At 44.5% G+C, this 20,236-nt stretch overlaps 1 protein-coding gene and 1 non-coding gene across 3 annotated transcripts in view; one reads left to right on the top strand and one right to left on the bottom strand.

Annotated features, from left to right (window-relative positions):
* USP43 (ubiquitin specific peptidase 43) overlaps positions 1-20,236 on the bottom strand; it is a 48,535-nt gene that overhangs the window by 19,235 nt on the left and 9,064 nt on the right. For both annotated transcript variants that reach the window (XM_018064647.1, XM_018064646.1), the window contains exons 2-8: positions 20,085-20,216; positions 14,300-14,403; positions 9,010-9,102; positions 6,746-6,881; positions 4,828-4,963; positions 2,642-2,777; positions 2,117-2,228 (exon numbers count right to left, since the gene is read on the bottom strand). In XM_018064647.1, coding sequence (XP_017920136.1) covers positions 2,117-2,228; positions 2,642-2,777; positions 4,828-4,963; positions 6,746-6,881; positions 9,010-9,102; positions 14,300-14,403; positions 20,085-20,216 — 849 coding nt within the window. The remainder of the gene's footprint in view (positions 1-2,116; positions 2,229-2,641; positions 2,778-4,827; positions 4,964-6,745; positions 6,882-9,009; positions 9,103-14,299; positions 14,404-20,084; positions 20,217-20,236) is intronic.
* TRNAW-CCA lies at positions 7,100-7,171 on the top strand. The gene has a single exon. It is a non-coding gene; the product is annotated as a tRNA-Trp (tRNA).

The raw sequence follows: 20,236 nt of genomic DNA, 5'->3' as shown, positions 1-20,236 counted from the left end.
ATGCCAAAGAATATTCAAACTACCACATAATTGTACTCATCTCACACACTAGCAAAGTAATGCTCAAAATTCTCTAAGCCAGGCTTCAACTGTACATGAACTGTGAACTTCCAGATGTTCAAGCTGGGTTTAAAAAAGGCAGAGAAACCAGAGATCAAATTGCCAACATCTGTTGGATCATTGAAAAAACAAGAGAGTTTCAGAAAAACATCTACTTCCGCTTTATTGACTAAGCCAAAGCCTTTAACTCTGTGGATCAAAACAAACTGTGGAAAATTCTTCAAGAGATGGGAATATGAGACCACCTGACCTGCCTCCTGAGAAATCTGTATGCAGGTCAAGAAGCAACAGTTAGAACTGGACATGGAACAACAGACTGGTTCCAAATCGGGAAAGGAGTACCTCAAGGCTGTATATTGTCACCCTGCTTATTTAATTTATATGCAGAGTACATCATGCAAAATGATGGGCTGGATAAAGCACAAGCTGGAATCAATATTGCTAAGAGAAATATCAATGACCTCAGATATGCAGATGACACCACCCTTTTGGCAGAAAGTGAAGAAGAACTGAAAAGCTTCTTGATGAAAATGAAAGAGGATGAAAAAGTTGGCTTAAAGCTCAACATTCAGAAAAAGATCATGGCATCCAGTCCCCTTACTTCATGGCAAATAGATAGGGAAACAGTGGAAACAGTAACAGACTTTATTTTGGGGGCTCCAAAATCACTGCAGATGGTGACTGCAGCCATGAAATTAAAAGATGCTTGCTCCTTGGAAGAAAAGCTATGACCAACCAAGACAGCATATTAAAAAGCAGAGACATTACTTTGCCAACAAAGGTCCATCTAGTCAAAGCTATGGCCTTTTCAGTAGTCATGTATGAATGTGAGTTGGACTATAAAGAAAGCTAAGTGCCGAAGAATTGATGCTTCTGAACTGTGGTGTTGGAGAAGACTCTTGAGAGTCCCTTGGACTGCAAGGAGATCCAACTAGTCAATCCTAAAGGAAATCAGTCCTAAATATTCATTGGAAGGACTGCTGCTGAAGCTGTAACTCCAATACTTTGGCCACCTGATGCAAAGAACCAATTCATTGGAAAAGACCCTGATGCTGCAAAAGATTGAAGGCAGGAGAAGGGAATGACAGAGGATGAGAAGGGTAGATGGCATCACTGACTCTTTGGACATGAGTTTGAGTAAGCTCTGGGAGTTGGTGATGGACAGGGAAGCCTGGCGTGCTGCAGTCCATGGGGTCACAAAGAGCTGGACATGACTGAGCGACTGAACTGAACTGAACCAGTCTGAGAATCAATAAACGAGCAAGGCATAAAGGTGTTCCTTCTTGGAGTTTTTCATGCGTTTTCAAAAATTGGACAAAATTATTTGAATATCTACATTCTCATATTTGGACATAAACATCAATTTTAGTTTTCCACAGAAGTAATACTTCAAGTCCCTTAAAACTGTTTTTTCATTTCTTTTTTTACGTTGGAGTATAGCCGATTAACAATGCTATGATAGTTTTAGGTGGAGAGCAACAGGACGCAAGTCCATTGAAACTTTTGGTTCAAATGTCTACATTACAGTTTTTTACAATAAGTTTCTCTCCAGGAATAACTATGGGAAGCCACAAACGAATGACGTAAATTCCTCTTTCTTCCAGTGTTTTTTAAAAAAATATTTATTTGTTTGGCTGCACTGGGTCTCAACTCTGGGATCTTTTCTCCTGGTTGCGGCATGCTAGATCTTCAGCTCCAGCATGGTAACAATTAGTTGTGGCATGTAGGCTCTAGTTCCCTGACCAGGGATAGAACCTATTGCCCCCTGCATTGGGAGAATGGACTCTTAGACACTGAATCACCAGGGAAGGACCCAATAGTGTTTCAAAAGATTCAACAAGCAAAAGCTCCATCTATGAAAGGTCTTTGGTAATGTGACAAAGAGGAATGGCACAGGTCATAAAATGGTGATTTTTCTTGCATAAAAATTAAAGTTTGATATGACAATGTGAATGCTGTCGTTGATGCCAAATTCTTGTCTCTCTTGCGCTACCCCTAAATTCCTACCCCCCCACACACACACATACATACCACACACACACACACACACACTGACCTGTATGGGGACCTCACTCTTCATGAGGTATCGGACTTTGCTGAGAATGCACTGCTGGAGCTGGATCCATGAGATGGCTCTGTCTTCCCTTACCAAGAAAGGAGGCCCAAACCTGGAAATCCAAGTACACGAGGTTATTTCAGCAAAACAAAAACCAACAATACCCAAGAGTCAACAGTGTTGACTCTACTCATTGGCTTCACTCAATTGGATCCCATATACCATGCACCACAGCCAATTAAAAAAAAAAAAACTTAAAAATAGTGATGAAAGCTGTTATCATTGTTCCTAAAGCCAATAGAAAAACCTCTGATACTTAATTGTTAAGGATGGTATTAGCCATCTGCTGAGGGCCATTACTTCTGATCTTCTTGATCAGCAAGCACCTTACACCCTACTCCCTGTGGATCAACCTTAAGAATAGATATTTAATCTTTTTCAAATTAGAATTATTCCAGCCCAAATTCCAAGTACATGTTGACACACTGCAGAAATCATGTGAAAAAAAGACAAAGTTAAACATACCTGCTGGCCTGCTGCCCCGAGCCCACCAAATTACAGAAGAGGATTAGCACCGTGGTCTCATTGTGGATGGGCAGGGATAATCGCTGACCCTCACGGGCTGCCAAGCGCGGGGAGACCAGTAGACCAGACGGACGAGCTGAAGATCAAGAATTACATTTGCGTTCTTAAAGGAGCTACTGTGCTGGGTCAGAACGCTGGCTTTTAGCCCCTCTTCTCTTTGAGCATCTATTAACCACCCATGGGAGACGCTGGAGGGCTTCAGGGAAAGCAATATTAAAGTTCATGGCACGTGTGCCACTGGACACCTGGTGCAAGAAGAGGATCTACACGGTAGTGAACTTGCTGCTGTGTTCAGCCACCTTTAAAATATAGAGATTTTAATCAGCACTTTTCAAAGCCAATCTGAAAAATACACCAAAATGATTTCGGTTGCTTGTATGCTTTTGGTCAGAGAGCTGTGGGGTTTCTGCTCTCGTAGAAAGCCAACATAAGAACAGAGGGAACGCAAAAATCTCTCATTGAGAAAGCAGAAGAATTGGACCATCCTCAATTTCCACTCAGCTCTGAGATTTTACTTTTAAGGCACAGATGTGTGGCCTGTGATTAAATTTGAAACGAGGGCTTCTTTCACTGAGTTACCACGTAATCAGGGCCTATCAATGTTTTATTCCAGGTTCCACACCCAGAGTCTCTCCAGTGACTCAGAGTGACTGCAGATACTTGGTTCCCACAGCCAGTCTTGCCACCTAGGATACAGCCTGGGGCAGAGAATGTATCTGCGGAACAAGGTGCTCTAATATGAGTCTTCTTGACTGGTTAATTGGGCCAAAACGTATACTGACCTACAATGAAAGGCTGTCAGAAACTGACCATCTTTGCCTATCCAAAGTCTAGGAAAAGTAAACATAGGGAAGTGAGACTGTTAACAAAATGTCATTTAATAACCTATTTGACCATCTACTACTCCAGTTTATAAGGTCTTTTTATTAATTTATTTTTTATTGAAGGATAATTGCTTTACAGAATTTTGTTATTTTCTGTCAAACTTCAACTCAACATGAATCAGCCATATATAAATATATCTCCTCCCTTCTGGACCTCCCTCCCATCTCCTTCCCCATCGCACCCCTCTAGGTTGATACAGAGCCCCTGTTTCAGCTTCCTGAGCCATACAGCAAATTCCCGTTGACTATTTATTTTACATATGGTAATGTACGTTTCCATATTACCCTGTCCATATATCTCACTCTCTCCTCCCCTCTCCCCATGCCCATAAGTCTATTCTCTATGTCTGTTTCTTCACTGTTGCCCTGTAAATAAATTCTTCCATACCATTTTTCTAGATTATGTATATATGCATTAGAATATGATATTTATCTTTCTCTTTCTGACTTACTTCACTCTGTATAATAGGTTTTAGGTTCATCCACCTCATTAGAACTGACTCAAATGTGTTCCTTTTTATGGCTGAGTAATATTCCATTGTGTATGTATACCACAACTTCTTTATCCATTCATCTGTTGATGCACATCTAGGTTGCTATAACAGTTTTACTTCAAGCACTGACCTTGAACCATGAGACTCCTGAAGACAAAGATTACTCCAGCACCCATTCTGAATGAAAGTGAGTTGCTCAGTTGTGTCTGACTCTTTGCAACCCTATGAACTGTAGCCTACCAGGCTCCTCCATCCATGGGATTTTCCAGGCAGAAGTACTGGAGTGGGTTGCCATTTCCCTCTCCAGAGGATCTTCCTGACCCAGGGATCAAACCCAGGTCTCCTGCATTGTAGGCAGATGCTTTACTGTCTGAGCCACAAGGGAAGTCCCATTCTGAATAGTGGTTCTCAAAATGTGGCTGCAGAACCATTATCACCAGAGCTTACCAGACAAGTAATCTCTCAGGCCCCACCCCTGACCTTCAAAAGTCAAAAGCCCTGTGGGTAGGGTTCAGAAATCTGCTTAAACAAGCTCTCCAGATGATTCTGATACTAAGGTTTTGAGAATTCCTGTATTAGTTGATTGATTTTTAATAATGAATCATCTGTAAAAAAAAAAATCAGAGAAAATAAACCTGATATTTCCAAGTACTAAAACTGTATGTCTTATGCCTTAGCACCCAAAAGGTTTTCTCTCAAACCTATAATTCATAATATCCAAATAAAATTTTGCACAGCATTACTGTACCTGAGAGCATCTCCTGCCCCGGTGATGGGGGAGCGTGGAAGGCATAGACATTATCTCCTTCTGCAATAGTATTCAGGTCCTCTTCATCAAAGAAAGACCGCTGGAGCCCACTGGGGTACAGTTCAACCAAGATCACCTAGAATGAAAAGGATCATTTTCCCTTTTGTTTCTCAAAGGGAACTTAACAGAGAAGCAGTCTAAAAGTGACCAGTTGCCTGAAACCTCTCTTTTACATTTTCCTTCCAAGTGGTTACTTATTTTTAGTAATAAAACACTAGGTGCAACAGTCAGACTGACACAGACTTGGATCTCAACTGCAGCAATAGAATATCAAAGTGCCAAAGGCAGAGTGGGGAGAACAAAATTGAAAAGCTAAAGTTTTATACCCAGCTAAACTATCCTGACAGAGTGCGCCTAAAATGAAGCCTACTTCAGACAAACAAACATTGAGACTGTTTCCCACTAACCGATCTCCACTTTAAAAACTTCTAAATAGCACTGCCAACTTTTTTCACATTGTACCATACATGGAAAATATTTTCATGGAACACTGAGGTGAGCGGAAAAGGCTGGTCTTGTAGTGGAGGAGATGGGTGACGACTGTTTTGAGGGTCCTGGCTGCCCCCAGATCCAACTCTGTCCCCTGAAGGGTGGAAAGAATCAACAACTGAGCATGCAGACACACATCTTTTCCTTCAACCGAGATCTTTATTAAAATAGTGAGAAAAGTCAGAAGAATTGATTGGGTAGAAGCAGGAAGGAGCCCACTGGGGTGATAGAAAGGTTCTGTTATCATGGTGGTTACACAGATGTACACACATGTAAAAACTCAACAAGTTAAGTTATAACCTTAAGACGGACACTTCCTTATATCCCTTCCCTTCTGTAACGAAAAGATTAAAAATATTCCTTAATTAGAAAAAAAATCTCATGAGGTCACCAAGTCACCAGTTTTACACCAATGGAAGTATAAAATTTCCATTTTACGGTTAAAGAAACAGAGGATCAGAACTTCCCTGGAGGTCCAGTGGTTAAGGCTCCGTGCTCCCAAGACAGGAGGCATGGGTATGAGCCCTGGTCAGGAAAACTAAGATCCCACATGCTGCACAGTGTGGCAAAAAACATTTCTCAATTAAAAAAAAAAAAAAAAAAAACTAAAGAAATAGGGGACTGATTACGTGTCCAAGGTCCAAAAACTAGAAAGGGACTGAATCACAATTAGAACCCCGTTTTGAGCCCTTCTCTTGTTGCTTTTTAGCACCATTCCTTCTATCCTGTCCTTTCCTGGGGGACCCTATTATGGGTCTGTCCACCAAAGTCACAGTGAATCCAAACTCTTTACCAAGACACTTAAAAAAAAAAAAAAAGTAGAGCACACCCATCCCACTGTCTCCAAATCGCCTCTCTCATGTACTCATCCCAAGTTCTTCAGTCCCCTGGTTTATATTATCAGGAGTGAAAATATAGAATAGTGGCTCAGGTTCTGAAATCACTATCTGCATTCAGATCCTGGCCCAGTCACTGACCTTGTGTCACACTTGCCCAGAGCCCACTGGTAAAATGAGGATAACTGTAATATCTGCCTCACAGGATGACGGTGGGGAGCAAATTAGCTATAAAGTTCACAGAGTGGTGCTCAGCACTTAATCAGCACTACTGAGAGTCAGCTATTGTTGAAAGGATGATGATCGTCATCATCGTCACCTTTTTGGAAGACAAAGGTGATTTCCTTTCTGGGTTATTCCGTGAAAAAGCAGGGAGCAGTCTAGGCCCAGTCATCACAGACACCAGGAACTATTAATCAAACAGTAACTCATGAGTCACATTGGAGTCACTGAGAGCCAAAAATTAGCCTAAAGAACCTAGAGAGCTGGTGCGGTTAGCATCCCTCATCCCATGCCCAGGTCCCCCATCACACCTCCTCTGGAGACACGCCGCCTTCCTCTGCAACCATCTTCCTCAGGGCTGCCACCGTGCTCAGGATCGGCACGGCCAGGCCAACGCGCAAGAACCGCTGGCTCTTGGAGGGGAAGACCAAGGTGACACTCAAGAATCTGGAAAAGAGGAAGGAGGCCACATCCTTAAAGGACAGACATGGGCTGTCACCAACATCACTGACACTAGAGCAGGTTTAGCACTTGGGCAAATCTTTGCGTCCTGGTCAGGTCATTGCCCTTTAAGCACGTTGTCACCAGGTGGCAGCGGAGAGCCAATTCCCCAAGGGTCTCGGTAGCATGTACTTTTCCAGCGACTTATAAATAAAAGATGGGCTTCCCTGGTGGCTCAGAGGTTAAGGCGTCTGCCTCCAATGCAGGAGACCCAGGTTCGATCCCTGGGTCGGGAAGATCCCCTGGAGAAGGAAATGGCAACCCACTCCAGTATTCTTGCCTGGAGAATCCCATGGATGGAGAAGCCTGGTAGGCTACAGCCCACGGGGTCGCAAAGAGTTGGACACAACTGAGTGACTTCACGTCACATAAATAAAAGATATTTGATCAAGAATCACACCAAGGTCTTCCTCAACTTACAATGGGATTACGTCATTGTAACTTAAAGTATCTTAAGTCAAAAATGCATTTAATACACCTAACCTATCAAATATCATAGCTTAGCCCTCCCCAACTTAAACATTCTCAGAACACTTACATTTGCCCACAGTTGGGCAAAATCAGCTAACATAGCGCCTCCGTGATAATAAAGTTTTGAATTGCCCCTGTAATTTACTGAATGCTGTGCTGAAGGTGAAAAACAGCGGTTTTAAGTGTGTGGTTGTTTACCCTTGTGATCACCAGGCTGGACTGGGAGCTGTTGTGTTGCCCTGCCCAGAGAAGACCATACCTCACATTGCTTGGCTGGGAAAAGATCAAAATTCAAAATGCAAAGTACAGTTCCTACTGAATGCGCATCACTTTCATACCATTGTAAAATCAACATATTGTACATAGAACCATCGTTAAGTCAGGGACCATCTGTTCCGATCTATGGTCTCAAGATTCTATTTGCTAAGTAGATATTCTAAAGCAAAAAGAAACTTTGAAGTCTGAAAAGTAGAGCAGTCAAGCTTCTCCCTCAAGGACAACTCAACACTACTGACAAGGCTCCCCTTTTTCCCCTGAAGTTCTTTCTCCCTTGTGATGGAGTATATAGCCCTTTTGCTCCCCAACTTCTCTGGACTCTCTCTAGTTCCACTGTCTCCTACACCCAGCAGCACACCAGGGCCTACCCCTCCAACTCCTGCTTCTCCTGCTCTCTACTACAGTAATAATTTAATCCATACGAATAATTAGCAGAGCTGGGACTTGAACCCCGGCAGTCTGGCCCCAGAGTCAGTGGTCCTAACCATGGTGCAATGCTGCATCTGGCCAGGAACCATAGCTCATATCATCTATCAGCAGCCATCATATGATGATAGGATAAGTCAGTTATTAATATATTTATGGCATTGACAATCAGCAGAACAGGAATTCAGAGCAGGAAGGGGGATTCAGTTGCCAGGAAAGGATATATAAAGCCATCAGTCTTCACCACATCCTAAAGATGGAAGATAACAACAGACAGAAGGCAAGAGAAAAGGTTTTGCAAAGCGGGGGAACCCAGGGAAGAAAGGCCCCATATAGGAATTCACTAAGCTTCCATATGCTTGGCGGTGGCCTTAACAGTCCCTGCCAAGACCTGGGCTTCTGGGATGCTTGTACTACGTGCTTCTTCTTTTTGCAGAGCCAAACTTCATCACGTCTCCTACCTAATCCTGCCTCCTCTTTTCTTTTTTTCTCATATCTCCCAACAACTCCTTTCCATTTCCTTTGCCCCTTAAATAAACCTTTTCCTACACCTTCCCCAAGAGGAAAAAGGATTTAGAAATAAAGCTGGGGAAAACAGAGGATAACAAGTTTTCTCTGGTTCACCTCTGTCTGTTTGAGTGGTACCAACTGGCCCATGCCAGCTTCTAAATAGGCCAAAGATGGAAGCCGGGCAATGGGGCTGATAAACAAAAGCATGTTTATAATTCCTTCTGCAGCCACAGAAGGAACTCAGTAACCTTTCACGTTAATCATCCCATTAGGTCATTGGATGTCCCCAAGAAGCAAGGCTTGGCTGAGAAGCAAAAGATAACTTTGCAGCTGCAGGGCCCAGAGATTCCAAAGGATGGACGTCAAGTTCACCAGCATGATGCTCACGTACCTTGTCTGGCGCAGAGGGATGGGCAGGGACACGCACAGGAAAGGGTCGAAGGTGTTGCTCTGTTTCAGGCAGTGAGGACAGGTCAAGGAAGATCTATGAAGGTGGAGGATACACATTAAAGTTGAATTGCAACTTGAACAGTTGGGCAGTTCCTCAAAGAGTTAGAGCCACCATTGCAATTCCTCTGCTAGGGCCATACCACAAAGCATTGAAGACAGGTATTCAGATCTTTGTGCACAAAGGTTCAGACAATGTTATTCACAATAGCCAAAGGGTGGATACAACTCATGTGTCCATCAATGGATAAATGGGTAAACAGAATGTGTTACAGACACGCAATGGATTATTATTCAGTCTTGAGGTCCTCACACTTGCTATATAAATGAACCTTGATAACATCATGTGAGTAAAAGAAGCCAGACACCAGAGGCTACATAATTTATGATTCCATGTATATGAAATACCAGAGTGAGTAAAGCCACAGGGAGAGAATGCAGATTGGTGGTTGCCAGGTGATGAGAGGAGGGAGACCTGGGGAGTGGCTGCTTCATGAGTACCAGGTTTTCTTTTGGGAGTGATGAAAATGGTTACGAACTAGAAAAAAAATCAGTGGCTACACAACATAATGGGTGTACATGCTGCTGAACTACAGCTTTAAAATGCTTAATTTTATGTTATGTGGCTCTCAACTCAATTTCTTAAAAAGGAAAAAGTTTAATCATATGTATGGGGGTTTCCCTGGTGTTCCAAAGGCTAAGACTCTGCTCCCGATGCAGGAGGGTGGGCCTGTGTTCAATCTCTGGTCAGGGAACTATATGCCACGTGCTGCAACTAAGACCCAGCACAACCAAATAAATAAATAAATCTTAAAAAAAGAAAAAAACAGACCAGAGTACAGATTGGTGTATTTAATGTTCAATCACTCTCTGCCTCTGGTGAATTTCCCTTTGGGAAAACCATGGCAATGCTGTAGTAAAAAGGACGCACCAGGCATAGGGCGCCAGCCAGCCTTGATATTTGTGGGCACTCCTCTGCCACCCTGTTTCTCTCCCTCCCTCCTCCCAACCTCACCCGTCACACACTGTGCCATAACACAGACCTGAAAGATGTCCTTTGTCATTGGCAACTTTCCAAACCCATTTCACATTTAGGCGGACCAATGAGACGGCATGTTGTTCTTTGACTTACTCATTTTTAAAAAATCTACTAAAACTAAGCAAGGCCGAATTTTTCTTGCAGATGCACCCTAGTCAACCAATCCAGGGACACGACCTTTAGATGGAGCTATGAATCTCTGGCAGGGAGCAAGAGATGTATAGTTTGGCAAAAACATAGAACGACCTAATTTTGTATTTAAAGAATAAAGAAAGCATATTGTTTTCATAATAAACCAGAGAGAGGACGTGAGAGGCACCTGTTCCTCAAAGGATGAGAAATGAGGATGATGAGTATGTCCAGATCAGGGGGAGAGGGTAGCATCACTTTCACAGAAAACTCCAGAGGTTACGAGGCTCCAGCTACACCTCGGATGTGGCCTAGAGGGGTCCTTTCGTCCTTGCCATCCCCTCCAGTGTATCACAGTCCTATCCTACCATCTCCGAGGCACTCACAGGAGAAAGGACAGAAAATCACCCCAACGCCCTTCATGGTTCACTTGCCCATTTTCCCCAAGCTATTCATCCTCTCTGTCCAATTGCTTCTGTTCCGAAACCAGCCTCTCATCTGCCGCTGGAACTCAGAAGTGCTGTCTGCTCTCCATGGGTTACAAATGCCCCGAAATGACACTGCTCGTTTCACACCCTGGCCTCTCGCTGCCAGTGAATATCCATCTAACACCTCCCACCCAGCCAGCTTCACCTGCTCACTGGCTGGTGAGACGGATGTTCACACCGGCAATGGTAATTAAGACAATGCACAAGCAAGATGTCACCTGTCCAAATCTGCAATCTGAAAAGCACTTCTAAAACATACTCTGCCTAAAAGGGAATGCCACCTGTAATGGGAACCAGATTAGGATTTCTGTGAACAAAAGCTATGAATGCCGTGGAGAGAGGAACATACATACATACACACACACACACACACACACACACACACACACACACACACACACACACATACACACACACATTGCCTCCTCTAGCCAAAACTCCAACATAGCAACAATCCTTGGCTATTAAACTTGCAGATGTTTTCAAGCCATGATAATAATTATACAGAATAACCAATTATTCATCCTCCAGTCCAGCGGTCCTGGACCTTTTCGGCACCAGGGACCAATTTTGTGGAAGACAATTTTTCCAAGGGAAAGGGGTAGAGGAGGGATGGTTTGAGAATGATTCAAGAGCATTACACTCACTGTGCACTTTATCTCTATTCTTATTACATCAGCTTCATCTCAGATCATCAGGGATTAGATCCCAGAGGTTGCGGGACCCCTGCTCTAGCCTACAACCTCCAGCACCCTAATACTATTCTCCCTTCCCTCCTCCAGCCAAAGGCAAAACCTCAGCCCCCTAAACAGGGGACAGCAAGGGGAGATATAGGGAGAATCTCAGTGAGCAGGGGACCTCTGCACTAACCCATAATAGCACTTCCAGCTTTTGGTTTCACAAAGAAGACTGATACCAGAGGGCATCCTCCCCAGGAAAAGAGACTGAAGAGGGTCCAGATCAGCAAGGACCACACCCAGGGATTCCAGCCTGGAACTGGCACCCACCGATGGCTGCAGAAAACCACTGCTCAGACCTCAAAAGCCCTAACCTAGATGGATGTCCCTAACGATATTTTTTTTCTTTACTCTGGACCAGAAGGCAGAAAGCAGCTATTTTTAGCTGTCACCAATCCTTTTTTTTTTAGCATGAATATCTCACTTCTCACTCACCCTTCTACAGCAGTCAGCCCAAAGGGTGCTTACAGTCCTTAGTATCACATCAGCTCAAATGTCACTTCTTCAGGAATCTGTCCCTGACTCACCTTTTTACCTTGTGACACTGTGATTTATAATAAGAAATATATATTTATGTTGAAAAGTATGTATATTCCTGGCACAGAGCTCCTGAAACCGTTGGAGTTTCCTAAGTGATGAGAGCAGAAATAAAGGTAAAATGAGCATCTTTGGCTATTCATAAAAAACCCCTTACGACCACACCTGAATTTATGCTAAAACCACAGGATGGGGACTGGTTGTCAGAGGAACCCAGCGCAGGACGAGGACTTTCAACTCCACGTGCTAGCTCCACATTAGGATTCAGCTAGGCTAAGATCCCACATGCTGCGGGGGCGGGGCCAAAAAGAAAAGAAAAGTAATGTAATGTAAAGGGAAACAAGAGATTTTTTTCCTCTTTTACACTCATAACATGCACTTCAAAACTCCCCCAATTTTTCCTTCAAAGCACCTGCCAGTTATACAACTATGTGAAAACCCAGGAGTCACCCTAGATGTTCACAGTTCCCTTGGTCCCTCCCTCTCTTACTCTTAAACCCACTGGCAAGTCCTGTTGACTCTACCTGCCAAACCTGTTCCCCATCTACCCACCCTTTCCCTCCATCTCCATCACTGCCAGCCTCCATCATTCTCCCACTGGGAGCATAGCACATCAGCTGCTATTCCAGCTCCCAGTGCTGCCTCCCTTCATCACCAAAACAACTAGTTTCTTTCTTTCTTCATTTTTTGGCCACAGGCCACAGCAAGTGGGATCAGATCCCCTATCAGGGATCAAACTCGTGCCAAGTACAATGGAAGCTCAGATTCTTAACCACTGGACAGCCAGGGAAGTCCCAACCAGCCAATTGCTTAAACGGATAATTAGACCACATGCTGCCTTAAACTTCGAGTGGTCTCCTATGGCCCTTAGGCTACAAACAACCCATGCTACCAGATGCCCATCCATCTCCAGCCTCGCCTCTCTCCACCCTTCACTACTTGGCAGTTCTCTGTTCCTTGAACTTGCATCATTTCCACCCCAGACCCTTTGCTGCTTTTTCTGCCTGGAATACCCTGTTCCCAAGTATCTGAATGGCCAGCTTCTTGTCACTCAGCTCACAGTTCAAATGTCCCCCCTGAAAATAAGCCTCACCTGGTCACCTTATTTAAGGTCGGCTGCCTCCCCAAACTCCCAGGTTATCATTTCACTCATTGTTGCATATTATGTGTGTATTAAGTCCCTTCCCAGGTGGCGCTAGTGGTAAAGAACCTGCCTGCCAATGCAGGACACGTAAGAGACGTGGGTTTGATCCCTGGGTTGGGAAGATCCCCTGGAGAAGGACATGGCAACCCACTTCAGTATTCTTGCCTGAAGAATCCCATGGACAGAGGAGCCTGGCCAGCTACAGTCCAAGGATCACACGGAGTCGGACCCAACTGAAGTGACTTAGCAGGCACATATGTGTACCATCTAACACTTCCCCCGATACCTGCTTTCGAACTGTGATGCTAGAGAAGACTCTTGAAAGTCCCTTGGACTGCAAGGAGATCCAACCAGTCAATTCTAAAGGAAATCAACCCTGAATAGTCACTGGAAGGACTGATACTGAAGCTGAAGCTCCAACACTTTGGCCACCTGATGCAAAGAGCTGACTCTTTAGAAAAGACCTTGATGTTGGGAAAGATTGAGGGCAGGAGAGGGGATGACAGAGGACAAGATGGTTAGGTAGCATCACTGACTCAATGGACATGAATTTGAGCAAACCAGGCGAGAGTGGAGGACAAAGGAACCTGGGGTGCTACAGTCCATGCGGGTTGCAAAGAGTTGGACACAACTTAGTGTCTGAACAACAAACCCCCAATAGAATGTTAGTTAATAAGAACAGTGGCTGGGGTGTGTTCACAGCTCAAGTCTCAGCACCTAGAAGGGGGCCTTGCAGAGTCTATATAAGTTTATATTTTTTATATCCTTCATTATGCTGGCAAATCTAGAACCCCAAATAATGTGTTAAACTCAGCTCTCTGGTAATAAAGAACAAACCAGAAAGATCTCATCCACTTCTCAGCAATGGCCTGGGGAGATCCTAGGCCTTCACTTTCATATTTTACAGAACCAACTTCACCAATACCCCTCCTTCAAGTGGGATGGGAGGCCCAGGAGCCAGCAAGAAAGGAAAGAAATACTGAAGGTTGGAAACAACAGGAGTAGGTGCTTAACTGTGATTAATAATGGGGGAGACAAGGGAGCTTATGGTTTCTGTTGTTTTACAGTCTCAGGGCAAACCTGGCAATGTGAGGCTGGTTACCAGCAAACAAGTTTGCTGAAGCTTTAGGCAACCCATTTTAAACATGCTCCATTCTTACCTGTATTGTGCTTGGAAGTGGCTTTGCACAAAGCTTTGGCCCACAGAAAGCGGAGCGGATGGCGACAGAAGGTTCTCAGAGGCCTTCCTGGCTTCAGATTGAAGCTGCAAAGAAATGAGGGGAGGAGACAAAATTAGCCATGCCTCCCATCACTCCACTGCATCCAGACCAACACTCCACCTCCTCCTGGGTCCACAGCATCCCTTTCGGGGACTAGACCTGCAGAACCAGGCTTTCCATGTTGCTTACCATAATCTACTGCTCCTTCAATCCCTGGACCTCCCCAGTTCCCTGAGAGAGTGACAGAGAAAGGAAAGAGACAGAGGTAATATGTGTGTGTGTGTATGTGTGTGTTGAAAGAGCATGAACCTTGGTGAATACTCACACGTATTACCCCAGCCCCAACCATTACTTCTGGATTAACAAACCCATTCTTTACCCCCATGCTTCTAGGAGCCCTGTGTCTAAATGTTTCCTGTGCATTTCATTTGGATGGGCTGTCATCACTTCAAACACACCCACACCAAATCTGACCATCTCCCACCTCCTAAACCGCTCCTGAACATATTTTCCAGCGAGCCAGTCTTCACGTAAACATCATCTTTCTCAGACAAAACAGGTTTGCATCTCAGAATAATGAATGCGTCAGCCTCCTCCCACCACACTCTGTCCTACTATATCCTTCCCTGAATTCCCATACATATGAGTGTCCCATTGCAGCTGTAATAAATGGCCACAAATGAGTGGCTTGAAACAATATAAATGTGTAGATTTCAAGACCAGGCATCCAAAATCAGGGACTTCCCTGGTGGTCCAATGGCTAAGACTCTGAGCTCCCGATGCAGGACACCTGGGTTCGATCCCTGGTCAGGGAACTAGACCCCATATACCACAACTAAAAGATTCCACATGCTGCAAGATCCGGTGAAGCCAAATAAATAAGTAGATACTTAAAAAATAAAAAGGAGGGAGGGACTTAATCAAGACACCTTGTGTGACACCCTGTGTGCACAGCTCATAACTGAGCAGCTGATGGGGGAGGGGAGGAGACAGAGGAAGCGGTACACAGGGTAAATTCCAAGCTTCTGATCTGGTGCCTGGAGAACCCCTGATCCAGTAACAGAAGTGTGTGTGTGCTCGGGGTGTCCAATTCTTTGAGACCCCATGGACTGTAACATGCCAGGCTCCTCTGTCCATGGGATTTCCCAGGCAAGATTACTGGGGTGGGCTGCCATTTCCTTCTCGAGGGGATCTTCCCGATCCAGGGATTGAACCCTCGTCTCCTGCGTTCGCAGGCAGACTTTTTACCACTGAGCCACCAGGGAAGCCCACTAACAGAAGAGGGAATGGCAACAGGAGAAAGGGGAAGTTGGGGGAGGGGAGAGCAAGCCAAGTTCCAGGCAGAGACACGGAAGGACAAGTAATGAAGGGCTCGGAGGAGAGAGAGAGACTGTGGATGCAGAGCGGACACGGGCATTTGGGGCTGCCCAGGACTGTCTCCTCTTCACTGAGAGTAGCCCTCACTTTAGGAACGTTGAATTCAGTCTGAGGGGAGGGGGCAAGGCTCTTTTATCCGGGATCCTTTCCTCCCTCACCAAAGAGACTGGCACGTGATCCAAGCAGGATGGATGAGATGTCCCTGCTCTGCGTGTCGATCACAGGCAGGCTGATCCACAGGCGGCAAACTGAGTCTCCGGCAGAAGTGTCCAGGCCAGAGGATTGAGTCGTTCCTGCCACTGACACCCTCCCCACACCCAGAGCTGTCTGGCTCAAGAAGGTTCCCAGCCTGGTCTTCAGCCTTCATTTCCATTCTTCACACCTGCCCTTGGCCTTCCAACTAATCCTTTTGTTGTTTGAGTTGGCTGATTGGCTGCCTTTCCTCACACCAAAGACCTCACAACAACCCATTAGGAGTGGGAGGCTGCTTCTCCATTAGGATGATAGGGCAGTGGGACTTCCCTGACAGTCCAGTGGTTAAGACCTTCCAATGTAGCAGGTTTGGATTCGATCCCTGGTTGGGGAGCTAAGATCCCACATGCCTCATGGCCAAAATAACTAACACAGAAGCAATACTTTGAAAATGGTCCACATTAAAAAAAAAAAAAAAAAAACTAAAAAAGATGATAAGGCAGCGTTGGGAACGGCTGCAGACAGGACCATCCAAGGATGGCGATATAAAGAGAAAAGTCCAAACGAGGCTGGGGTGAGAGGCAATGGAGGGTCACTCACAAAGCATGGTCTATCAGGCAGGTCGGACCAGGCTAGGGCTACCCTGCCAGCTGAGTGATCCTGACTATCTCCCTGAGCCTTGTTCCACACCTAAAAGGGAGAGGAGTATTACATCAGCTCAGGGAGTCATCATTTAAATAAAAAGAAACGAGGGTATCCTGCCTGGCACATAGAAGGTGCTTAATAGATGTTAGGTTCCTGGTCCTCTCCCCAGCCTCCATCCCTTTCTTAATCCTGCAAGAGTGGCATTTTCAGTAAGATAAACTGCCCAAAATATTGCTGGTGTCACATTGTCCACAGGATAGTAAAAAGATGCCCTATTCACCAGATGAAAACATTTATTGTTACATTAACAGAGAAGAAAGTGGTCCTCATGTTTCCTATTCTGGTTTCAAATAAATTGAGCTATATGGCTTTCATATGTTTGAAACAGAAATAGCCTCAGAAAGAAAAATTGTTCAGGGGTACACAGGGGACAGTCTCTTTCCTTCTTGGAAAGCGAAAATGAAGTTTGTGCCAAATAGTCCAACAGCTCTGCTCTTCTACCTTCAAGCATTCACAGCCAGCCCTCTGCAGGCAGCCCGATTTTCTGAGAGCAAGTTTCAGGAGGAGCTTTGACTCCAGACAGAGAAAAAGATCTTTCCTGGTCTCAATCAGGTCAGATGAAGAGCAGGGCAAGCTCCTCTCTCTGGCCAACAGCCAGCGATGGTCTTGTTGGGTCGTGGGTGCCTTCTTGACACCCTTGGCCATTAAAGGAACAGAAAGCAGCCAGCGTGACTGAGAATCATGAGTGAAGGGCAGACACCACGCAGAGATGTTGGTGGGTCAGCCAATTAGGGCCCCGTCGGCTGTATAGGAGTCTGGATTCTGTTGTAAATGCAACAGGGAGCTGCCTAGGGAGTTAAAGCAGGAGGGTGATGTGATCTTATTTCCTTCCTGAAAAGATCCCTCCGGCTGCAGCATGAAGAACATAGAGTAGTGGGGCACACTGGAAAATGGAAGACCAGTTAGGGCTACTTTCATGAGGGTTTTGAAACTGTAACAGATTATTGACTTAAATAAACTCACTGTCATCTTAAAGACAGGCTGAGGCTAAGAAGCCCTGTTCTAAGAGTTGAATTTTCTAGCTTTGCATCCTGGCTCTTCTACTGGCTTGCTGTGTGACTTGGGGCAAGTTACTTACCCTCTCTGTGCTCTCCCCCACCTCTATGGGATGCTTTTCCTGCCACCAAAGGACGAAAGAGAAGGATCGAAAGGTAACTGGGAAGGCTATTTATCCCTCTTACTTGCCAGGTAGGAAGCGCTGCCTGGCATAGGCAGGGAGTGGGGAGGAGGAGGGAGAAAATGAGACAAGAAGCCTTTTCTTTTTTCTCTTGTCTGGCCACATGGCTTGCAGAATCTTAATTCCCTGACCAGGGATCAAACCCGTGCCCCTTGAAGTGGAAGCAGAGTCTAAACCACTTGACTGCCAGGAAAGCCCCAGGATGGTTCTTTTTAAAATAAGAAAACAGGCTTCCAAGCTAGACTCCCCGTGGACTTGAATCCTGACTCTGTCACTTCTTAAGCTGTGCTGCTTCAGGAAGGTTACACAGCCTGTCTGATTCTTGGTTTACCATATGCCAAACGGGGATAATAACTCTTGCAACACTCCACAAATGACTGTAGCTATTCATACTGTGTATAACATTTCAAGATATGCTCTGAAAAGTACAGAACAGGGTACAATCACTATCTTCCCCGTCCCATGCATTTGGCAACCTGCTGTCTCAGACATAAGAACTCTTTCTGCAGCTCTGTCAAGCTCTTCGCTTCTACATTACACTCTGGTTTAAAAGAGTTTCTTCCAGATATACATGGTGATGCTCTCCTTAAAGCTGCAACTTGTCATTTTAAAAGAAAAAGAAACAGAGACAACAATTGGCTGTGCAGACAAGTTAAAGGAAAAAAGTGACTTGGCATCTTGAGCCATTTTATTTTCAAATAAACATTTTATGTATTTAAGGAGTACAGCATGCTGATTTGATACACACCAAGGTAGTGAAATAATTACTTCAGTCAGACCAATAAACATATCCATCTCCTCACATAGTTACCTTTTCGTGTGTGTGGTGAGAGGACCTAACATCTACTCCTAGCAGATTTCTAACACTCAATACAGTATACAGCATTATAGTCACCACACTGCATGCTAGCTATCTAGATTCATTCACCCTACAAAACTGACTGCCATTCAATCTCTCTCTCATTTATTTATTCATTTTATTATAGTTTATTTACAATGTTAATTTATACTGCACAGCAAAATGATTCAGTTATATATATATATATATATATATATATACACACACACAGACACACACACACACAGACACACACACACACAGACACAGACATTCTTTATTGTATTCTTTCCCCTCATGGTTTATCACAGGATACTGAATATAGTTTTTTGTGTTATACAGTAGGACCTTGTTGTTTATCCTTCTGCTAATCCCAAACTCCCAATCCATCCTCCCCCCCCACCCGCCTTGGCAACCACCAGCTTGTTCTCATGTCTGGGAGTCTGTTTCTGTTTCGTGGATAGGCCCGTTTGTGTCACATTTTAGCATCCAATCTTTATTACCCTACAATAATAGTCTCCGAGCAGGTAGCGTAAAGATGGGAGACTAACAGGTGAAAGATAGAAACACTTACAAAGGGCTTTTTAATTGATTGACAAGAGGGATGGGACAAAATGGTCCAGACATAAAACAAACAAACTAAACAAGTAAAGCAGTTCTTGTAGCTGGTTCTTGATCTGGATCAGTTTTGAGATACATCAAAAGTAATGTGTGACTGATTCATTACCAAGGCTTGTAAAACAGTTTTTAAATTACAATGGATTATTCACGGACATTGTTTTGATAACCTTGCTCACTCATGGTATAATAAATTCACTCACTTTTCCTTCCTTAAGTGAGAGATAAAAGGATAGAACCCAATATTGATCTTTATATAGCAAAGCCCATAGAGTATAACTGATGTATCAACTGACTGTGGCTATTACAAATGATCGTAGGGCTTTTTACTCCCAAAGGTTTGAGGTTTCATCCAAATCTGGGAATGCTGAGGGCACACATGAAAAGATCATCCATCCTGTGTCTTGCGAAAAATGATTGGGAATCACTTGCTCTGCAGGATAAGTAAGTGAGAAAGCAGAGCTAAATTGGTAGCATTTGAAAATGATAAGCAATACCACCAACGGCCTCACTGTGCCACTAAGGCATGGGATACTGACAAAAAGGAAATTTTTTTTTTTGAACTTTAAACCAAACAGAAACCCTATTCACCGAACCCCTGGGATTAGAGAGGATGAGGAACAGCAATGGGAGGAAACATCTGATCTAAAACGAATGGGGCAAAAAGGAAGGCGCAGGGGATGATACCGTGTGAGCTGCAGCCAGAATACACAAAAATCTACAGAGCTGAATTTCAAGCTTCAGTTTGGAGGAGTTGAGTAAATGTTCAAGGGAAAAAACTAAAATTGAACACAATGTGTTTTTCAAGGGTGACTGACCTTGTCGGACCCCGGCCCTCGGGAGGAACCCTCCAAGTCCTCGTGCACGCGATCCAACAACCAGAGCAGGAACTCCAGGGCGTCGTGCTGGGCATTGCCTTGGAACTGAGCGCCGTACTTGGAGACTGCATTCTGAAGGAACAGAGAAAAAC

Source organism: Capra hircus, chromosome 19, assembly GCF_001704415.2.
Source record: "Capra hircus breed San Clemente chromosome 19, ASM170441v1, whole genome shotgun sequence".
NCBI lineage: Eukaryota > Metazoa > Chordata > Mammalia > Artiodactyla > Bovidae > Capra > Capra hircus.
This window is presented reverse-complemented; position numbering and strand designations above follow the sequence as displayed.